The sequence below is a fragment of the Ranitomeya variabilis genome, chromosome 4 (assembly GCF_051348905.1).
Source record: "Ranitomeya variabilis isolate aRanVar5 chromosome 4, aRanVar5.hap1, whole genome shotgun sequence".
Taxonomy (NCBI): domain Eukaryota; kingdom Metazoa; phylum Chordata; class Amphibia; order Anura; family Dendrobatidae; genus Ranitomeya; species Ranitomeya variabilis.
This window is the reverse complement of record NC_135235.1, coordinates 391927721-391951873: the sequence shown is the minus strand read 5'-3', so window position 1 is coordinate 391951873 and position 24153 is coordinate 391927721. Positions and strand designations below refer to the sequence as shown.

Sequence of the window (24153 nt, the reverse complement as noted above, 5' to 3'; positions counted from 1 at the left end):
CTTCAGGCCCTGGGATCCATAGTCATGTAAAAAATAAAGAATAAAAATAAAAAATATGGATATACTCACCCTCGGACGGCCCCTGGCTGTCACCGCTGCCAGCGTCTGCCTCCGTTCCTAAGGGTATGTGTCCACGTTCAGGATTGCTTCAGGATATGGTCAGGATTTTATGCAGGTAAAATCCCGACCAAATCTGCACCTGAGGTCACTGGCAGGTCACCTGCATTTTTCTGCAATGTAAGGACATGCTGCGTTCTTAAAAGACGCGGCGCATGTGAGTTTTCTTGGGTGTGCCTCATGCGTCTTTTACTGCATAGTGGAGACGGGATTTCATGAAATCCCCTCCACTATGCTGTAACATCTGGACGCTGCGTTTTTTATGCATGCTGCTCAACGCTGCGTCAAAAACGCAGCGTTTCCTGAACATGGAAACATACCCTAAGATTGCAGAGTGAAGGACCTTCGATGACGTCGCGGTCACGTGAGCGGTCACACGACCAATCACAAGACCGCGACGTCATCGCAGGTCCTACACTCACTGCATTCTTAGGAATAGAGGCTGCCGGTTGCACCGCTGAGAGCCAGGGGCCGTCGGTGGGTGAGTATATCCATATTTTTTATTTTTATTCTTTATTTTTTACATGAATATGGATCCCGATTACGATTTCCGATAACGCAAAAATACCGGAACTCGATATCGGAATTCCGATACAGCGAATATCGGCCGATACCCGATATTTGCAGTATTGGAATACTCAACACTAGCAATGAGTCATTTACATACAATGTATGCATTAGCCTATATAACACAAACATATCTCTAGACTGAAAAATTGGTGATGGACATATTGGTTACACAAAAGATATTGAGAGCTAAACATCTTTAACCTCAAAAAATGGGTAGGTCATAAACATATGTTAAAGCCACCCCAGCACACTGATATATTATCTAATGTGCAATGTTGATAATCTCAACATGCCTATGAACCAATTTTCCCTCAGGTACAAAATAGTCAATATTAAAGTACACCGCAAATGCACAGTGCAGAGCGGCTAGAAAACAAGGTTAAAATAGAACACTCATTTTTCCATTACCATCTGTTTAATCCCTTTCCTTTATAGAAATAAATATATTTTTGCATCGCTTTATTCTGAGAGCTATAACTTTTTTATTTTTCTGCTGATGGAGCTGAATGGAGGCTTGTATTTTGCGGGACAAGATGATATTTTCAGCGGTACCATTTCTAATTACATCCATCTTTTTGATGGAGTTTTATTGCACTTTTCATTTGGCAGTATAATGATAAAACATTGTTTTCCATTACGTCACTCCGGACAGCACCACGGAGGTAGTCCTTCCTTGACCTATAGCGGGACAGGATCACAGAGAGGTTAAAAGGCCCCTCCAGTGTTTTTCCTGTCCCTTCAGTGGATGGTTATATGAGAGGTTGCTCTAGGAGTGAAGATAGAAGGATGTTTTATGGGGCACAGGGGGATCGGGCGGCTGGTCCAAACCTTCCCCCTGTCAAGAAGCCCGGGGCTGACACCCTCTTGGGCGGGGGTCCCTCAGCCACAGAGACCAGCAAGCGGATGAGGCTCCAGAGTAGCCGCTTCCTCCTGCAGTGGAGACTCTCGGCTTCAACAACGGCAGCCGGCAAGCCACTGCTACTTCCGGAAGTTGCGCGGTGGAGAAGGCTGTCGCACTTCCACTGACGTCAGAGCATGACGCCGGGGCATAAGATTGCCTTGTGTTCCACGGTAGAAGGTGGAAGTGCAGAATGAAACAGGCAACAGGCTTGTTTCCTGGATCTAGTGAGGCACAGGAGAGAAAATCATTCCCTTCATGATGGGCTCTCAGCCTTACCAGCTCCCCCTGTTTTTCTAGCAGGTGAGTGCATGGTGTAATGCTCTGTTGATGGCCTAGGCCTCTGGGCTGATGCTAGTCTCATACCTTTGTGCCAAAGCTGTGCCTAGAGCATCATGTGCTGAGGTATGTTTTCACATATACGCAGCTAGGCCTTGGACCTCTAGGCTATAAAAAGGCCATATGTCCAGGCTACATCTCATGATTTGACTTCAGTTAGTTGCATTTCTTGTCTGCACAGAGCCTTATGATTGGGCTTCAGAGTGACTTTTTGGAAGCATGTTTTTAATGTTTTGGTTCGATAAACAGGTGTTTCACTTTTCTTTTCAACTTGACTGCTCCATCCATAGGAGGACACAGGGTGTTAATGCAGCACATTGTCTCCATGAAGACTGCCCTCCAGCTGCGGCTTATTAATTAGCTCCTTTGGGTGGGGTCAGTCTGACAAATGAGATGTACTATTCAGAGAGGAGTTTTATCTGAAACGCTGAGAGATTGCTCTCTTACTTGTAACTGTGGGCCTGTTTGGCACCTTCAAGCATGGCTGTAGCTCTATGCATTATATTGAGTGCCTCTGTGCATCATATTGCATCATTTTGCCTCAATACATTATATTGAGTGCCTCTGTGCATCATGTTGTATCATAGTGCATCATATTGCATCATGGTGCATCTGTGCATCATATTGCATCATAGTGCTTCTATGCATTACACTGTTCCAAATTATTATGCAAATGATATTTTTCTCGGATTTTCCTAAATGGTCGGTGCAAATGACAGTCAGTCTATTAAAAGTCATCACCCATTACATTATACATCGAATTTTATTGAAGAAACCTCCCAATGATAACAGTATAATCTCCAAAATGAATAAAAACTCAAAATGCACTGTTACAAATTATTAGGCACAGTAGAATTTGTAAACACTTGATATGTTTTAAAGAACTGAAAATGCTCATTTGTGGAATTTGCAGCATTATGAGGTCACATTCACTGAACAAAAAAGCTATTTAACTCCAAAACATCCTAACAGGCCAAGTTACATGTTAACATAGAACCCTTCTTTGATATCACCTTCACAATTCTTGCATCCATTGAACTTGTGAGTTTTGGAGAGTTTCTGCTTGTATTTCTTTGCATGAAGTCAGAATAGCCTCCCAGAGCTGCTGTTTTGATGTGAACTGCCTCCCACCCTCATAGATCTTTTGTTTGATGGTACTCCAAAGGTTCTCTATAGGGTTGAGGTCAGGGGAAGATGGTGGCCACACCATGAGTTTATCTCCTTTTATGCCCATAGCAGCCAATTACTCAGAGGTATTCATTGTCATGCATGAAGATGATTTTGTTCCTGAAGGCACGTTTCTGCTTTTTAGACCATGGAAGAAAGTTGTCAGTCAGAAACTCTATTTACTTTGGTGAGGTCATTTTCATACCTTCAGCTGGTTCCCCATGATTCCAGCCCAAGACATAACTCCTCCACCTCCTTGCTGACGTCGCAGCCTTGTTGGGATATGGTGGCCATCCACCAACCATCCACTACTCCATCCATCTGGACCGTCCAGAGTTGCTCGACACTCATCAGTGAACAAGACTGTTTAAAAATTAGTCTTCATGTATGTCTGGGCCCACTGCAACCGTTTCTGCTTGTGAACACTGTTTAGGAGTGGCCGAATAGTAGGTTTATGCACCACAGCAAGCCTTTGAAGGATCCTACACCTTGAGGTTCGAGGGACTCCAGACGCACCAGCAGCTTCAAATATCTGTTTGCTGCTTTGTAATGGTATTTTGGCAGCTGCTCTCTTAATCCAATGAATTTGTCTGCCAGAAAACTTCCTCATTAAGCCTTTATTTGCATGAACTGTCTGTGCTCTGTTTCAGTCACAAATCTCATCAGAGTATGATGATCACTCTTAAGTTTTCATGAAATATCTAATTTTTTCATACCTTGTCCAAGGCATTGCACTATTTAACGCTTTTCAGCAGCAGAGAGATCCTTTTTATTTCCCATATTGCTTGAAACCTGTGACCTGCATAATAATGTGGAACATCATTTTTGAGTAGTTTTCCTTTAATTAGAATCACCTGGAAAACTAATTATCACGTGTTTAAGATTGATTTCAGTGATTCATTGAGCCCTGAGACACAATAAAATCCACGAGTTTATTTGAAAAACAAAACAATTAAATCTTTAAGACACTTAAATCCAATTTGCATAATAATTTGGAACACAGTGTATATTGAGTGCCTCTGCATCATATTGAATGCCTGTGTGTCATATTGTATCATAGTGCTTCATAGTGCCTCTGTGCATTATATTGCATCATAGTGCTTCATGTTGCATCATGGTGCCTCTGTGCATCATATTGCATCATAGTGCCTCTATGCATTACATTAAGTGCCTCTGTGCATCATATTGCCTCTATGCAACATACTGAGTGCCTCTGTGCATCATATTGCCTCTGTGCATCATATTGTATCATAGTGTTTGATATTGCATCATGGTACCTCTGTGCATCATACTGCATCATAGTGCCTCTGTGCTTCATATTGCATCATAGTGCTTCATATTGCATGATAGTGCTTTATATTGCATCATAGTGCTTCATATTGCAACATAGTGCTTCTTATTGCATCATAGTGCTTCATATTGCAACATAGTGCTTCTTATTGCATCATAGTGCTTCATATTGCATCATAAGTGCTTCATAGTGGACCATAAGTGCTTCATAGTGCTTTTTTGCTTTATATTGCATCATAGTGCCTCTATGCATTATGTTGCATCGCATTGCATCATGGTGCTTCATAGTGCTTTTTTGCTTCATATTGCATCATAGGGCTTCATAGCGCCTCTATGCATCAAAATGTGTCAGTGCTTATGTACCTCTTATTGCATCATAGTGCTTTGGTGCCCCTGTGCCTCTTGGGGTATCATAAGTGTGTCATAGTGCCTCTGTGCTTTATAGTACTTTGGGCCTTGTGCCTTTTTTGCCTCTGGCTGTGGGCCTCTGGGTTAGACCTTCTGACTTGTGCCATGTCGCATGGCTGCACATTGTATCGTTGGCCTACCACTTCATATTTTGTCTTGGGCCCCAACTCTGGTTATAAAGTCTTTGTGTTTTTGGACCCAGATCCAACTTCTGTTGCTTCTTTCTTTACAACATGGCTTAGCCAAACAAACAGCTATGCTTGAATTGGCTTAGTAAATTAGCATTTTTTCCGTTTGGAACAGATCTCTCAAGTGAGCTACTACCTTGAGTGCTAAAGGCAGGTCTCTTTCATAATTACCTTTAAAAGATGACATAAGTCTTCTTTTGGTTGATCCTATAAAAGGACATACTACTGTCCTGGGAGTAGAAAATCCCACAAGGTGGAAGGAAAGAATCCTTCCCAATTCCACATACAGCAATCAGACTAGTTGCCATGATCAACATTCAATAGACAGATTCTTGTTCTATAAGTCTGTTGTATTATGGTCCACCTGAAGAAGACGGTGTATGCCGTTGAAACGCGTTGTGGCTCAACTCAACCTGGTGTCAAAGTCCTTTTTTCTGCGCTCCTAGGACCGGCTTTTTCTTCTATCTCCTGTCACCAAGACTCATGGTGGCCTCTGGATCCAGCATGGCCATCGCCAGCCCACACAGCCAGATTAGGCAAAGATGAGCAGAAGACCTCTAGGTAAGTACCAGGAGGGAAAGATCGGCAGCATGCTTACTGCAACATGATGCCTTATTTTGATTTTGCTGTTCGGCATGAGAATACCCCTTTATTGCAGGCTATGTATGGAAGCAGGGGGATTGTTGACTGACTACAGGGTTAATCCCACCAACCATCTCTGCAGAACTGAGATATTGGCTTTGCTGAACTAAAGTGGTGGTTAACCAGCTTCTACAGAACCTCTTTATCAGGTCTTCAGATGGGGGGTTTTGGGATTAGCCCTCACAGAACACTCTGCCAGTATACAAAAGAATGCAGTAAAGAATAGTAATAACGGTCCTAGGAGCGCTGGAAATGAGCAAAACAAGGATTTTAGTGTTGAACCACAATGCGTTTCAACGGTTAAACCGTCTTCATCAGGTGGAAGTTTACTAATGGAGAGCAGGAAGGGGTATTTAAACAAATAGCAACCACTAAAATTCACAGTCAGCAGGTCACGTGATAAGAACAAGTCACATGATAAAATAGTAAGGTTACATGGTAAAAACACAATACGAACAAAATTATGTATACCGTATATACTCGAGTATAAGCCGAGATTTTCAGCCCAAATTTTTGGGCTGAAAGTGCCCCTCTCAGCTTATACTCGAGTCACAGTCGGCGGGTGAGGGGCAGAGGGCGCTGAGGCATACTTACCTGCTTCCGGCGCTCCTGGCGCTCCCCCTGCCCGTCCCACGGTCTCCGGGTGCCGCAGCTCTTCCTGTCAGCGGTCACGTGGGACCGCTCATTAGAGAAATGAATAGGCGGCTCCGCCCCTATGGGAGTGGATCCCATAGGGGCGGAGCCACCTATTCATTTCTCTAATCAGCGGTAACGGTGACCGCTGACAGAGGAAGAGGCTGCGGCACCGAAGACAGCTGTCCGGGGGAAGAAGCGGGACGCCGGGAGCAGGTAAGTATTACATATTCACCTGTCCGCGTTCCACACGCCGGGCGCCGCTCTGTCTTCCCGTTGTCTATCTCTCCGCACTGACTGTGCAGGTCAGAGGGCACGATGACGCATATAGTGTGCGCGCCGCCCTCTGCCTGATCAGTCAGTGCAGAGAGACGCCGGGACGGGACGCTGGGGAGCTGCAAGCAAGAGAGGTGAGTATGTGTTTTATTATTTTTATTGCAGCAGCAGCAGCACAGCTTTCTATGGCACATCTATGGGGCAATAATGAACGGTGCAGAGCACTATATGGCACAGCTATGGGGCAATAATGAACGGTGCAGAGCACTATATGGCACAGCTATGGGGCAATAATGAACGGTGCAGAGCACTATATGGCACAGCTATGGGGCAATAATGAACGGTGCAGAGCACTATATGGCACAGCTATGGGGCAATAAGGAACGGTGCAGAGCACTATATGGCACAGCTATGGGGCAATAAGGAGCGGTGCAGAGCACTATATGGCACAGCTATGGGGCAATAATGAACGGTGCAGAGCACTATATGGCACAGCTATGGGGCAATAAGGAACGGTGCAGAGCACTATATGGTACATCTATGGGGCAATAAGGAACGGTGCAGAGCACTATATGGCACAGCTATGGGGCAATAAGGAACGGTGCAGAGCACTATATGGCACAGCTATGGGGCAATTATGAACGGTGCAGAGCACTATATGGCACAGCTATGGGGCAATAATGAACGGTGCAGAGCACTATATGGCACAGCTATGGGGCAATAATGAACGGTGCAGAGCACTATATGGCACAGCTATGGGGCAATAAGGAACGGTGCAGAGCACTATATGGCACAGCTATGGGGCAATAAGGAACGGTGCAGAGCACTATATGGCACAGCTATGGGGCAATAATGAACGGCGCAGAGCACTATATGGCACAGCTATGGGGCAATAAGGAACGGCGCAGAGCACTATATGGCACAGCTATGGGGAAATAATGAACGGTGCAGAGCACTATATGGCACAGCTATGGGGCAATAATGAACGGTGCAGAGCACTATATGGCACAGCTATGGGGGCAATAATGAACGGTGCAGAGCACTATATGGCACAGCTATGGGGCAATTATGAACGGTGCAGAGCACTATATGGCACAGCTATGGGGCAATAAGGAACGGTGCAGAGCACTATATGGCACAGCTATGGGGCAATAATGAACGGTGCAGAGCACTATATGGCACAGCTATGGGGCAATAAGGAATGGTGCAGAGCACTATATGGCACAGCTATGGGGCAATAAGGAACGGTGCAGAGCACTATATGGCACAGCTATGGGGCAATAATGAACGGTGCAGAGCACTATATGGCACAGCTATGGGGCAATAATGAACGGTGCAGAGCACTATATGGCACAGCTTTCTATGGTACAGCTGTGGGGCAATAATGAATGGTGCAGAGCACTATATGGCACAGCTATGGGGCAATAAGGAACGGTGCAGAGCACTATATGGCACAGCTATGGGGCAATAATGAACGGTGCAGAGCACTATATGGCACAGCTATGGGGCAATAATGAACGGTGCAGAGCACTATATGGCACAGCTTTCTATGGTACAGCTGTGGGGCAATAATGAATGGTGCAGAGCACTATATGGCACAGCTATGGGGCCATAATGAACGGTATGGAGCATCTATTTTTATTTTTGAAATTCACCGGTAGCTGCTGCATTTTCCACCCTAGGCTTATACTCGAGTCAATAAGTTTTCCCAGTTTTTTGTGGCAAAATTAGGGGGGTCGGCTTATACTCGAGTATATAAAAAAAAGATTAAATAAAGCCCCTAGACCTGATTAAAATATAAAACATGATAAAAAGCAGAAATAAGACAACATATAATAAAATGACACTATAAAAAGGACTTAAAAGCAGAGAGATCACTTGTTAACCCTTTCAATGGTAAGATTTAACCCTTCAGGCGCCAGAGTCCCCAACTTAAAAATCCAGAAACTTTCCCTATTAATCAAGCTCCCATACCGATCAGATACATTGTCTGGTATAAAATCTATAATTGTTGGTTTAAGAGATTCTAAATTTTTTTGGTGCTTGGTTAAAAAATGCTTTGATAGGCTATGCAACATAAAACCATTCCTAATATTATGGCGATGCTTGTTCAGTCTTGCGTGCATGGTCTGTATAGTCCGTCCAACGTATTGGAGCCCACATCCGCATTCTATTAGATATACTACAAATGAAGAATGACAGTCAACATGGTAGTTGATTCTGTAATTAATAGTAGTATTGGATGTAAATTCTTTAACACCATTTCTGATGGAGTTACAACATAGACATTTTGCAGATCTGCAAGCAAAACAGCCGGGATTTTTTGTTAGCTGGGTCGCGGATATGGCACTGGGGCTAATAACTGTATTGCTGGGTGCAACTAGGTTGCGGAGTGTGCGATTCCGCCTATAAATTATTCTAGGGTGGGTAGGGGGATGTGACCTGAGAATATAGGGTCACCTTCCAATATGAACCAATATTATTTCAAAAGTCTTTGGATAGTAGCATGAGAAGTTGTAACCAAGCTCCACTTGGCAAATTCAGAGGTCACGGATTTAGCACCCCTACTAGTTTTACTTTTAATTTTCTGTATACATTCATATTGGGACAATATTCCTTGTTTTAGAAAGGGCGTCTTGAACCAGTTTTTTAGGGTAGCCTTTTTGGAAAAAACTTTGCTCTAAGCAGTGGCGTAACTACAAAGTTATGGGCCCCGGTGCGAACTTCCAAATGGGGCCCCCCCCGCCCCGCCATACAATTCAATGTAACCCCCATAGAATACAATGCAGCGCCCCTCATAGTATAATGCAGCCCCTCCATACAGGGGCAGTGAGAAAGACACGAGCAAATGGTGACGAGGGGGCAGGGGAGAGGGCAAGGAAGACAGGCACAAGGGGACACATGGGGGCTAGGAGGCAGGGGAGAAGGTTACAAGGGGACTAGTGGGCAAGGGAGACTGACACAAGGGGACAAGGGAGACTGACACAAGGGGACTAGTGGGCAAGGGAGCCTGACACAAGGGGCACACGGGGACAAGTGAGCAAGGGAGACTGACACAAGGGGCACACGGGGACAAGTGAGCAAGGGAGACTGACACAAGGGGCACACGGGGACAAGTGAGCAAGGGAGACTGACACAAGGGGACACAGGGACTAGTGGGCAAGGGAGACTGGCACATGGGGACAAGGGACACAAGCATAAGGGAGACAGTCTCAAGGGGACACACGGCCCCCTGACCTGCCAGAGCCGCTTGCAGCTGCGACCGTGGTAGTTACGCCCCTGCCTCACACACACTACAGATATTACACACACACTACAGATATCACACACACACACCAGATACCAGCTCATATACACAACTACACAACTCACAATCTCCTCTCTGGTACAGGGGTGGCTGATGTAAACCGGCTGCCGCTCCTCAGTTTCTCCTGACTAAAGCGGCTCTGTCCCGCACCTCCCCCCTGCTCTCGCCTTCTGTCCCGGGGTTATTTTGGCTTTCTCTTAAATACGATCTCATTCAGACGTACATGAGATGTATGAGGGGGGAAAAATACAGACTGAGAAGCTGTCTCATCGTGATGACTGGAGCTGCTTCCTGTCTCCCACGTGCCCCGGCTGCCCCCTTCCCCTAGATACGCCTCGGACTGTTGCCGTGCAGGAGGAATCTCCTGCACTGCAACATGGTGTTGGGTGCCAGCACAGCCCGCACAGTGGTCTATCCAGCACAGCCCGCACAGTGGTCTATCCAGCACAGCCCACACAGTAGTATATACAGCACAGCCCGCACAGTGGTCTATCAAGCACAGCCCACACAGTAGTATATACAGCACAGCCCGCACAGTGGTCTATCCAGCACAGTGGTCTATCCAGCACAGCCCGCACAGTGGTCTATCCAGCACAGCCCGCACAGTGGTCTATCCAGCACAGCCCGCACAGTGGTCTATCCAGCACAGCCCGCACAGTGATCTATCCAGCACAGCCCGCACAGTGGTCTATCCAGCACAGCCCGCACAGTGGTCTATCCAGCACAGCCCGCACAGTGGTCTATCCAGCACAGCCCGCACAGTGGTCTATCCAGCACAGCCCGCACAGTGGTCTATCCAGCACAGCCCGCACAGTGGTCTATCCAGCACAGCCCGCACAGTGATCTATCCAGCACAGCCCGCACAGTGGTCTATCCAGCACAGCCCGCACAGTGGTCTATCCAGCACAGCCCGCACAGTGGTCTATCCAGCACAGCCCGCACAGTGGTCTATCCAGCACAGCACGCACAGTGGTCTATCCAGCACAGCCCGCACAGTGGTCTATCCAGCACAGCCCGCACAGTGGTCTATCCAGCACAGCCCGCACAGTGGTCTATCCAGCACAGCCCGCACAGTGGTCTATCCAGCACAGCCCGCACAGTGGTCTATCCAGCACAGTGGTCTATCCAGCACAGCCCGAACAGTGGTCTATCCAGCACAGCCCGCACAGTGATCTATCCAGCACAGCCCGCACAGTGGTCTATCCAGCACAGCCCGCACAGTGGTCTATCCAGCACAGCCCGCACAGTGGTCTATCCAGCACAGCCCGCACAGTGGTCTATCCAGCACAGCCCGCACAGTGGTCTATCCAGCACAGCCCGCACAGTGGTCTATCCAGCACAGCCCGCACAGTGGTTTATCCAGCACAGCCCGCACAGTGGTCTATCCAGCACAGCCCGCACAGTGGTTTATCCAGCACAGCCCGCACAGTGGTCTATCCAGCACAGCCCGCACAGTGGTCTATCCAGCACAGCCCGCACAGTGGTCTATCCAGCACAGCCCGCACAGTGGTTTATCCAGCACAGCCCGCACAGTGGTCTATCCAGCACAGCCCGCACAGTGGTCTATCCAGCATAGCCCGCATCTCTCCTCCTCCTTCCCCCCCCCCGCCGAGAATGTGCCCACAGTCCAGTAAAAAAAAAGAAAAAACACTCTCCTCACCTTTCCTCCTGCCAGCGTTGCTTCCTGCTCCGGTCTCAGCGGCCACAGTCTGCCCGGGACACAGCAGGTGCGCGATGATATGACGTCATCGCGCACCCGCAGTGTCAGAGGCAGAGCGGGGAATGATGGGAGAGGGGGCATCTGTAGACGCTCTCTCCTCCATCATTGCATCATTTGCCAGAAGAGCCGGTGCCAGTCGTGGGCCGCTCGATCCGCCTCCCCCCGCCGCCACCGACTCACCCCCCTGCCATCGCATTCAACTATACCGGCGTCTATGACAGTTGAATGCAATGATGGAGAAGAGAGCGTCTACAGTGTGCTGTATATACCACTGTGCGGGCTGTGCTGGATAGACCACTGTGCGGGCTGTGCGGTATATACCACTGTGCGGGCTGTGCGGTATATACCACTGTGCAGGCTGTAAAATAAAGAGGAGAAATCACGCTGCAGCCGATCACAGCTATGGGCCCGAGCTCCTGCTGCACTGTGCCCCCGTACCTGTCCCTGGTGGTCGATGTAGTAGAAGTACTCCCTGGTCTGGGGGTCGGGGTTCTGGCCCTGGACATAATGAAGGCTCCTGCGGGGGCCCCTGAGGGCCGGGGACAGGCGGCAGAGTCGGAGCTGCAGTGCGCGACAGGACATGGCTAGGACGGCCGCGGGTCACTATGGAAACAGGTGCCGCTTCTGGGCACCGCCGGAAACATGGGAACTGAAGAAAGCATCCGCACGCGAGAGCTGGAAGTGCCGGACGCCTCACCAGTCTGTGTAGTGGGCGTGTCAGGGGCGTGGTGGCGGATACAGAGAGCCACCCCCTGCTATGGATGGGAGGAGCCGCTCTGCAGCGTCACTGAGCCTGCGCACTGCTGCTTATCTATAGATAGAAGTAAGCGACGGAAGTGTGCGGGAGCAGGAGGCGGACATAGTGCGGTGACCAGGGGCGTCTGACCTGCCGGACCCGGGCCCCTGACCTACTGGGCTCGGTCGCAATGGCGACCGCGGTAGTTACGCCCCTGGCTCTAAGACTTTGGCCTCTTTAAAAAAATCCTTGTTTCTTGTGCAATTTTTTCTTATGCGCCAATACTGCCCATATGGGATGTTTCCCCTCGGGAAAATTAATTGCCCACCCCCGGTATATAGTGAAATAGAAGTGCATTCTTGACACAACAGGTTTACCTTAATTTGTATCCAATGTCCATTAGTTTCTTCTGACACAGTTTAGTCAGCGGTTGACACCGTAGAGGCGCTCCTGCCGGTGGCGCGTGCTTAGGGAAAAAGCCGTAGAGCATAAAAGTGTGTACTGTCATAGGAGGGTGATGGTATGTGACGTCACATTTGCAGCTTCCTGTTAAATGACGCTGTGGGAAGCTGAATGAATCTATCCTCAAATTGATGCATTTCGGAAACACCGATTTCCTTCCTCAGGATTATTGTAGTTCACTAAGCGACATTTGGATTTTTCAGAATACCTGCTTCTGGTATAGGAGGATAGTCAGCAGCGCCATTGTGGATATTGTATTTTTTCTTATTGATTCACATTTATCCTGCACTTTGAGCTGAGCAATTACTGTGGGGTTAATGTCTAAATCTCCTCTCCATGGACTGGTTTCATGGTGTTTGCTAGTTTTCTGTCATGAAACACATTGAAATTGTTGACGTAACTGGAGTGGTACATGATGTGGCAAAGCCCGCCCAAGATATTAAGGAGACGTTGTGGTATACCTCATGCCAGAAATGTTACTCCATTCCATACCTGGATTAAAATTTCTGGCGGAGGCACTTGCCAGTTCCAAGATGCACCTCTTAGTCAATTAGGCAGATCTTGCTCCATCACGTCCATCATGTAGAATAGCGTGCACAACACCTGTCTTAATTAATCAGGTCCAATGTCTCAACATCCTTTTTCTGTGGCCTCCCTGCTAACACCCTTGCACCTCTCCAGTCCATCCTTAACTCTGCTGCCCGACTAATTCGTTTCTCTCCTCCGCTTCCCCCTTCTGCAAATCTCTTAATTGGCTCCCATTGCCTCAGCGTATCCAGTTCAAATTACTAATATTGACCTACAAAGCCATCTATAACCTTTCTCCTCCATATATCTCTGAACTAATCTCCCTATATCTTCCCTCACGTAATCTCCGGTCCTCCCAAGACCTCCTTCTCTACTCCACACTTATTCGCTCCTCACCCAACCGCCTCGAAGGCTTCTCCCGAATATCCCCATCCTCTGGAATTGTTTGCCCCAACACGTCCGACTATCAACCACATTCGGATCCTTCAGACGGAACCTGAAAACCCACCTCTTCAGGAAAGCCTACAGCCTGTACTGACCCCGCTGCCTCCTCACCGCTACTGGAGCTACAACCTCACCAACACCGGAGATGCTGCAACCCCCAACCTATTGTCTCCTTCCCCACCATCCTGTAGAATGTAAGCCCGCAAGGGCAGGATCCTCGCCACTCTGTATCAGTCTGTAATTGTTAGTTTGCTTACTGTAAGCGATATCTGCAATTTGTATGTAACCCCTTCTCATGTACAGCAGCATGGAATCAATGGTGCTATATTAATAAATAATAATAATAATCTCTATATGTCTAAAAGAAACATTCACTGCAATGAGGTAGATGGAGTCACTTTAGACTCCACCTGCCCTCTTTCCCAGCGGTGTCCGATCTTATTAGGCATGCACAAATATACATTCCACCACACTTTTGGGCACCTCTAAAAAGATATGCATGATAAGAACACTGAACATAGTGAACAATTCTGTCTCAATCAATTATTTTGCATATTTAGACAGAAACCTGATGTAAGTGCTCAGTGTAAAGGCACAGTATAAATGTGAATGGAGTCTTAAGAGTGATAGAAAATGTTATGTACCCCAAAATGGTACTAATAAAAGCTTCAACTCAATCTACGAAAGACAAGCAACACTCAGGTCCATTATCTGTTAACAGAAATGTAGGAAGTTCCCACGTTACTCATAGCACAAATGTTGGGGAAAAGTGACAAAGCTCTCCCTGCCACTACTCCCATCCCAAATCCAAATCCCCCATGACTGCTGAGCCCTAAACTGTGCTCAATCCACAGTGAGCATTAACATGTGGCATCAGGCCATGTTCACACTTCGCGGTTTTTACCGCGGATCCGCAGCGATTTTGATGCTGCGGGTCCGCAGCAGTTTCCATAGCGTTTACATTAACATGTAAACCCTATGGAAACCGCAAACCGCAGTGCACATGCTGCGGGAAAAACCACGCAGAAACGCAGCGGTTTACAACCCGCAGCATGTCACTTCTTTGTGCAGAATCGCAGCGATTCTGCACCCATAGGAATGCATTGAACCGCTAACTTCCCGCATGGGGCTGTGCCCACGATGCGGGAAGTAAGCGGATAATGTGCGGTTGCTACCCGGGGTGGAGGAGAGGAGACTCTCCTCCAGGCCCTGGGAAGCATAAATAGTGGGAAAAAAAAAAAGAATTAAAATAAAAAATGATGCTATACTCACCTCTCAGCGCTGCACGCGGCCGTCCGGTCTGGTTGCTGTGCGAGCAGGACCTGCGGTGATGTCGCGGTCACATGACCGTGATGACGCCGCGGTCACATGACCGTGACGTCACGAAGGTCCTTCTTGCACAGCATCTTTGGAACCGGAGCGCCGCGTGCAGCGCCGAGGAGATCCGGACATCAGAGGGTGAGTATATAACCAATTTTTATTATTTTTACCATTACTATTGATGCTGCATATTGCTGCATATGCAGCATCAATAGTATAGGAGTATTCCCGCAGTGGAAATCGCAAAACAAACCGCGATAAATCTGCAGGGATAACCGCAGCGGTTTTGCCCTGCAGATTTATCAATTCCGCTGCGGGAGAACCCGCAGAGCACGCCGCAGAGTGAGCACATAGCCTTACTGTAGTGGGAAGAACCCACTTAATTTATGGGGTGTGTGCAATTTTAATTCTGCAATACCAACTGTATGGCATCTTCCCACAGGACGCAGGAGCGCTATCCCCCATCCACTAAGGGTATTAAGCCTACATGTCCACCAGCAAGACGCAGATGCGCCGCTGTTACCCCTCTACAAGGCTTTATCCAGAACTGGCAAATCCATTAAACTACATACAACTTACCAGCAATTTAAGGCTGATACATTGGCACCTGCAAAAAGGTTGTCTCCAGTGACATACCAACTTTCTATTTAAAACGCATATGCAAACAGCAGCAAGACGCTGATGCACCGCTGCTATTCCTCAACAAGGTCATACTCAGAGAAATATCAACTATTAGGCCATACTTGGTATCAAAAAGACTGTACCTGCCCCTTGACACTACAGGGACAACATCCTCTTTACCATAAGAGCCACTCATAAATCCTGGATTTAGTGCGACTTCAGAATAAGACCCGGGAGGGTCGAAACGTCATCACATTGAGTCGCTTGTACAATTGTTTAATAGGTGCCTACTATTTGATCTGTCACATTTGATTGATCTCTGTTTTTCACTTGAATAAATTAGCAAGTTTCAAAAAATCCTTTTGTTTCTAAGATATTCCACACAGGGAGTGCGGTGGATTTCAATAATACTGATACTAGACCTTACGGTCTGTCTCACCAGCACCCCGATCTAAATTTAGAGTGCATGCCAAATTATATATATTTATGTGCCCAAACAGAAGCATCCAACCACATATCCGGTATTGGCGTACTCAGGAGACTTTCAGAAAAAATAATGGCGTACATTTTCTCCTGTTACCCTTGTGAAATAAAAAAAAAATTGAGGCTATAGTAACATTTTTGTGAAATAAACATAATTTTTCATTCCACTTGCATTCATTACTGTGAAACACCTGAAGAGTTGACAAACTTTCTGAATACGGTTTTGAGTATCTTGAAAAGTGCGATTTTAAAATGGGGTCTTGGTTGTGTTTTTTTTCATATAAGCTCTTAAAAGTAACTTCAAAAGTGAAGTGGTGACTAAAAATATAGTTTGTGTAAATTATGTGGAAAAAAAATAAAATTGCTGCTAAATAGTGATGAGCTGGTGCTAACCAAGCGTCTTCGGCGTGCTCAAAAAGCTGCATGTCTCACAGCTGTTTGACAGCCACAACACAAGCAGGAATTGCCTATTTATTAAGCAATCCCTGTTATGTGTTGCGGCTGCTGAACAGCAGTGAGACATGCAGGCGAAGGGACTAGAACATATTTTTCGAGCATGCTGAAGACACTCGGTTAGCACCCAACCTTGCTCGGATAGCAAGAAATCTGAGCACGTTCACTCATCACTACTGCTAAACTTTTACTCTAACGTCCAAACAAAAAAAGTCATTTAAAAAAATGATGCTGACAAAGTAGAAATATGGTAAATGTTAGTTAACTATTTTGTGTAGTATTACTATCTGTTTTAAGAGCATAGAGTCAGATTGAAAATTCAGAATTTTTAAAAATTCGAATCAAATTTGTTCTTTTCATGAATAAACGCAAATCATATCAACCTAAATTTACAACAAAGTACAATGTGTTATACAAATACAATCTTAGAATAACTGGGATATGGTTTAGCTTTTATCCAAGTCATATGACAAAGGGTCGGTCAATATTGACTTTTAGGATTGCTACTTGCAATAGGTGGTAGTCGAGTTCTAGTCCTCTTCCTCTCTGAAGAAGCAATTTACATATTTAATTTCCCAGAGGAGCATTGCATGGCTTATAAGCCTCCTAACACTGGCATGTCACTTTCCACAAGAAGAAATGTTAGCTCACAGCCTCTCATATAGTGAGGATCAGATCTCATGCTTTGCAATGTGGAGGAGCAAGCCCATGTCTGCAAATTGAGATTCTGGTTTGGCTTTTATCCTCATGTGGCAATGCTCGTTGTAGAGGCAACATTGACTTTTTAGGATTGCTACTTCCACTAGAGTTCAAATACTCATCTTCTCTGAGAAGCATTCCATAATTACAACAAAATGACAAGTTAGATTTTAAAAATTTGGCAGGGAAGGTGAAAATTGGCATCGGCAGGAAGGGATTCATGATGATTTCAACTAAGCTGAGCAAAAAGATAAGAAAACAGATCAAACAGCGAGTATAAGCTATAACTTTAAACAAAATCAAGATTTTATTTTTAGACCTTATCACTCAGTCCTAACATCAAGAAATGTTGCAATGTATAAAGAACATATTAATTTTCATTACACTATACTTGAATCTAGTGAAAAATACAAAAGCAAAAAATTAATTCTAAACATTAAGTTCTTAGCAGGTTATATTCCTAGTATATCAGAGGCCCCACAATACCCAGGATAGTTGGAATAGCAAGATAGATGTAACAAACCTCAATGATGAAAATCAGCGAGATGCTATAGTCTTCATATAACCACAGAAAGAGATGCTAATTTCACACCAAAGATAATTTTTCTCCAAAGCTGAAGCATTCTTAAGAAGTGGTTGACAGAGTGAATGTATCAAAGAGGTGTCTGGTTTAGGTGATGTAAATCCCCGAAAGTCTATACTAGTAGCACTAGTTTATGGAGTAGCTTGTTTTGAGTATATTTCGGATCAAGGATTTAGGAATGACCAGACAGCCTGGGTGGGAAAGGTATCTCCCATAATCCTGCCCAGGCATTAAATGCCTAATAATAGGCAGCTGTGACAGCCCAGAATGAGTTTTGTGCTGCAGGGGAACATCTGTGTTTGTTAGTGAAAGTGTTTAAAGCTGCTTGAGCTTCTATTGCATTATTGCATGTGTCAGATTGGGGAGACCATTACATTTACTTTGTTGCATTACCTGAAAAAAAGACTGTTTATGTTATATCCTATTGTGCTGAAGAAAGCAATTTCAGTTGAAGTGCAGAAAAACATAATAAATGTTAGCTTGTGTTTGCACCGAGACCTGTGCCTGCGCTGAAATTAGTGTATACTTGTGAGCTAAAATCCCACATCTTATTAGGTGAATGAACACAATCATATATAGGATCCATCAGCAACAATCTAAACACATTGGAAGCAACTGGGGGAGTTGTCCAAGCAATGCTTCCAGCACATCTTTAGTAACTGCTTGAACAATACCACCTTAGTATTAAGAACATGAAACAAAAGACCTTTGGATCAAAGCCCTGAAGTATTCAGGCATTACTTGGGCAGCATGTTTTTGTTACACGTTTATAAAACCCCAATATTATGTCTGCCTTCTCATTTAATCTTCTTTGGGACGTATAACTTTTTATATTTCCCTTAGCCTATCTTCACAATAGACGTCAGAAGTTGTCGTTTAGTAACAGCTTCTTCTACAACCAGTGGCCCTTATTTGTCAGTAAAGAACTCAACCACATACCTGAACCAATGTCACACCCCAATTCACTATTCATCCCAACAGGTCATGCTCAAGACTCCCGATATTAACTGCACTGCAAGATTATCATTTTATTCACATTTTTATGACCTACAGTACAGACCAAAAGTTTGGACACACGTTCTCATTTAAAGATTTTTATGTATTTTCATGACTTCACACTGAAGGCATCAAAACTATGAATTAACACATGTGGAATTATATACTTAACAAAAAAAGTGTGAAACAACTGAAAATATGTCGTATATTCTAGGTTCTTCAAAGTAGCCACCTTTTGCTTTGATGACTGCTTTGCACACTCTTTAGAATTGAGAGTCCTCAGTGGTTGATACCTTTTAATGGCTAACTGAAAAGATGGTAACAAATTGAGGACTCTCAATTCTAAACAATTTGTTACCATCTTTTCAGCTAGCCATTAAAAGGTATCAACCACTGAGGACTCTCAATTCTAAATATTTTTCTATCTACTGGCTAACACGGTACCAAGATATATTTCTTTCCTGTTGCACACTCTTGGCATTCTCTTGATGAGCTTCAAGAGGTAGTCACCAGAAATGGTTTTCACTTCACAGGTGTGCCCTGTCAGGTTTAATAAGTGGGATTTCTTGCCTTATAAATGGAGTTGGGACCATCAGTTGTGTTGAGCAGAAGTCTGGTGGATACACAGCTGATAGTCCTATTGAACAGACTGTTAGAATTTGTATTATGACAAGAAAAAAGCAGCTAAGTAAAGAAAAACGAGTGGCCATCATTACTGTAAGAAATTAAGGTCAGTCAGTCTGAAAAATTAGGAAAACTTTGAAAGTGTCCCCAAGTGCAGTGGTAAAAACCATCAAGCACTACAAAGAAACTGGCTCACATGAGGACCGCCCCAGGAAAGGAAGACCAAGAGTCACCTCTGCTTCTGAGGATAAGTTTATCCGAGTCACCAGCCTCAGAAATCGCAGGTTAACAGCAGCTCAGACTAGAGACCAGATCAATGCCACACAGAGTTCTAGCAGCAGACACATCTCTACAACAACTGTTAAGAGGAGACTTTGTGCAGCAGGCCTTCATGGTAAAATAGCTGCTAGTTAGCCACTGCTAAGGACAGGCAACAAGCAGAAGAGACTTGTTTGGGATAAAGAACACAAAGGAATAGACATTAGACCAGTGGAAATCTGTGCTTTGGTCTGATGAGTCCAAATTTGAGATCTCTGGTTCCAACCACTGTGTCTTTGTGCAATGCAGAAAAGGTGAATGGATGGACTCTACATGCCTGGCTCACACCGTGAAGCAAGGAGGAAGAGGTGTGATGGTGTGGGGGTGCTTTGCAGGTGACACTGTTGGGGATTTATTCAAAATTCAAGGCATACTGAACCAGCATGGCTACCACAGCATCTTGCAGCGGCATGCTATTCCATCCAGTTTGCGTTTAGTTGGACCATCATTTATTTTTCAACAGGACAATGACCCCAAACACACCTTCAGGCTGTGTAAGGGCTATTTGAACAAGAAGGAGAGTGATGAGGTGTTACGCCAGATGATCTGGCCTCCACAGTCACCAGACCTGAACCCAATCGAGATGGTTTGGGGTGAGCTGGACCGCAGAGTAAAGGCAAAAGGGCCAACAAGTGCTAAGCATCTCTGGGAACTCCTTCAAGATTGTTGGAAGACCATTTTCGGTGACTACCTCTTGAAGCTCATCAAGAGAATGCCAAGAGTGTGCAAAGCAGTCATCAAAGCAAAAGGTGGCTACTTTGAAGAACCTAGAATATAAGACATATTTTCAGTTGTTTCACACTTTTTTGTTAAGTATATAATACCACTAGTGTTAATTCATAGTTTTGATGCCTTCATTGTGAATGTACAATTTTCATAGTCATGAAAATACAGAAAAATCTTTAAATGAGAAGGGGTGTCCAAACTTTTGGTCTGTACTGTATATGCCCAACTAGACGGCTTAGAAGAGCTGATTGTACTGACAGATTTCCTTTAAGAAATTATTTCATGACACTGAATTATGTATTTGGTCACCAGTAGCCAAAGAAGCGAATGCATAGACCAATGCAACTAAGTAACGTTGGTAACTGATCAATGCAATAATCAAATATGCAACATAAAGAGAATATCCCTACTATAGTATATAGTAACAATTTTCATCCTATGTGCTCAGAGATTTCTCTCCACTGTGAACTTTTTGGTGATGGAACAAATTACTTTTCTTCATAAATCGTGCCTTACATTCAGTACATGAGTAAGGTTTGTCTTTAGCGTGGTTTCTCTGATGTATAACAAAGCCTAATTTTCTGAAAAAGCATTTCCGCCACTCAGAATTAGTCCCTGGTTTCCCTCCCGCGTGGATTCTCTGATGAATAGTAAGATCTAAACTACTGTTAAAATATTTTCCACAGATTGCACAAGGGTGTGACATCTTCTTACTTGCATGCAGCTTCATGTGGCGTATAAGATAGTTATTACTCGTAAAGATTTTTCCACACTCTATACAAGAAAATGGATTCTTCCCAGTGTGCAGCCTTTGATGTTTCAGTAGGTTTTGTACTTTAATGAATGTTTTCCCACAATAGGGACAGGAAAATGTTTCTTCTGCTGAGTGAAGTCTGCAATGGTCAACAAGTTGAGACTTGCTGGAAAACCATTTGTCACATTCTGAGCAAGCAAATGGTTTCTCGAGTCCATGAAATTTTTGATGCCGGATAAAATTTGCGTTACTGAGGAAACGTTTTCCACACGTGGCACAGAAAAATGGGCCTTTCAAAGTCTGGTTTGTTTGATGAACATTGAGATTTGATGATTTCGAAAAACACTTACCACTAAGTTCACATGAATATTTTTCTCCAGAATGAATCATCTGATGATGTCTTACGAGATAAGACTTACTAAGAAAAGTTTTATTACATTCCGTGCAAGTGTGTTTCCTTAAAATGTGGATTTTCTTGTGTGTGGAAAGTCCAGATTTAGAAAGAAAACTTTCGCCACATTCAGTGCAAAAAAATGGCTTGTCTGTGCTTCTCTTTTGATGAACACGTCTTCTATGGACATATTTGCTACTAATTGTCTGATCTGTATCTGTTGGTAAATATATGTCAATTTCTGATGGCTGGTCCTCTTGAAAATGATTCGCTGTAGGATGGCGAGTATGGAATGTAGGAGTGTTAATGGCTGTATTTTCAGTATAGTCACCAATATAAGAGACTGGTTCCTCCTTAATAAGAAACTGACCTTGTGCAAGTTGTGTGGATGTAGAAAAGTCTGTGTCTTTGAGATTTGACACATTACATGAGACTGGTTCCTCCTTAATAAGAAACTGACCTTGTGCAAGTTGTGTGGATGTAGAAAAGTCTGTGTCTTTGAGATTTGACACATTACATGAGACTGGTTCCTCCTTAATATGAAACTGACCATGTGCAAATTCTGTGGATGTAGAAAAGCCTGTGTCTGTGAGATTACATGAGACTGGTTCCTCCTTAGTATATGAACATTTAGATTCTTGCATGTGATCTGTGACAATGGGATTTCCCTCATGTGACACGGATTCTTCCTTAATGTGTACAGTGTTGTATTGTGTAGGATCCAGTATATATAAGCCAGTGTATATAACCCCTCCTTCATTATATAACGCTGGTTGGGAAGCCAAAAATTCCTGCGTAGGAGTATCAGCATCTGTGAGGATTCTTTTCTTTTTTTTCTGGGGAGGAATTGCATATGTATGATCCAAAAATATAGAGTGGTTGTAGATGGAATTTTTTTGTCCATTGTCATTCTCATTATATAATCTCCCAAAGTTATTTGGTGTATCTTGATTTTTGTGACATGTTGATTGAGAAATCCCCGGTCCGAGACATATTGCCTCAGAAAATGATGAATTCTTGGCAAAATTGTCCTGATAGCTTATCAAATTAAGTTCACCCATTGATGGACATCTTACGTCTTGGACTACTGTATGAAAACCATGTTCTTTCTTCAGACAGAGTGGTGAAGGTGGATAAAATTCTCCAAGTTCATAAGTAGCCCTAGCCAAATCTGTTAAAAAGGGAAATTTGATGTATTACCACAAGTAATTATTTGTAGACTAATAATACAAACCATGAAAACATCTACAAATACATCTTCCAAAAAAATACTTATAACATCAGAGTCTGAATTGAGATTACACTAGTGTCATGGAAACTGACTGTCGGTGGTCATGGATATTGTAATAGACACACTAATGGACCCCACTAGTTTTAAAATGTACATATATTTTTGTACTCTCAACCTTAGTAGTATAAGCATGTTAAGCAGTACACAGTTCTGGTAATAAATACTCACGCATGACACGCCATGGCTTTCATAACTGTGTCATCCAGAAAGCAGGAAGTCTGACCATGTGGGGGCAATTAAAGTGTGTGTACAAGGTTCCAATATTTTTTGGGACAACAAGAACTACACTTTAGGTCACTATTTAGAATTTAACAAATTTAGAAAAAGTATGCCAAAAAATCCAGATGGAACCTGTTAATGCAAGTGTGAGCAGTACTTTAGCAAACATTCTTTATGAGAAGCTTATTTTGTAAGCTTCTTTATAAGCCTTACAAGCCTGGTAGCAAACATCTCTTAAAAAAAAAAAAAATGTCTCTGACACATAACGGTTGTCATTTTTATGACTGCATCCTAATGGCACTGAACAACAAGTGCAAGTTAAAAATATTAGCTAACCAAAATGTGGAAAAATATTGAGATTATTTTGGAACGTGCCAGGAAAATTTAGGACACAGCAAAAGTGAATTATTGAAAGAATCTACAGCGGGTAAAATAAGTATTGAACACATCACCAATTTCCTAAGTAAATATATTTCTGAAGGTGCTATTGGCATGAAATTCTCAACAGATGTCGGTAACAAATCATCCAATCCACACGGGCAAATAAATCAAACCATAGATATCCATAAATTATGTGTAATAATGAGAAATGACACAGGGAAAAAGTATTAAATACATGATGAAAGAGAGGTGTGAAAGGCCATGGAAAGTCATGATACCAGTTGAAATCTATCAGCAATTAGAGAACAATCCTGCCAGTTAGTAAAAAAATATCAGCTGGTTCAACTGATGGCCTATAAAAAGATGTCTCATTACAAGGTGCCACACAAGAAACATCTCATGATTGGTAAGACAGGTGAGCTGTCTCAAGACCTTTGCAACCTTCTTGTTGCAAAATATACTGATGGCATTGGTTACAAAAGAATTTCTAAACTACTGAAGGTTCTAATGAGCACCGTTGGGGCTATAATACAGAAGTGGTAAGAAGATAATTTCACTATAAAACAGAC

At 44.2% G+C, this 24153-nt stretch overlaps 1 protein-coding gene across 2 annotated transcripts in view; it reads right to left on the bottom strand.

Annotated features, from left to right (window-relative positions):
* Positions 1 to 17585: 17585 nt before the first annotated feature.
* The window catches only part of LOC143767144 (uncharacterized), a 35241-nt gene continuing 28673 nt past the window's right edge, over positions 17586 to 24153 (bottom strand). For both annotated transcript variants that reach the window (XM_077255179.1, XM_077255180.1), the window contains exon 5: positions 17586 to 22864. In XM_077255179.1, the coding sequence (XP_077111294.1) occupies positions 20985 to 22864 (1880 nt within the window). In that variant the 3' untranslated portion in view covers positions 17586 to 20984. The remainder of the gene's footprint in view (positions 22865 to 24153) is intronic.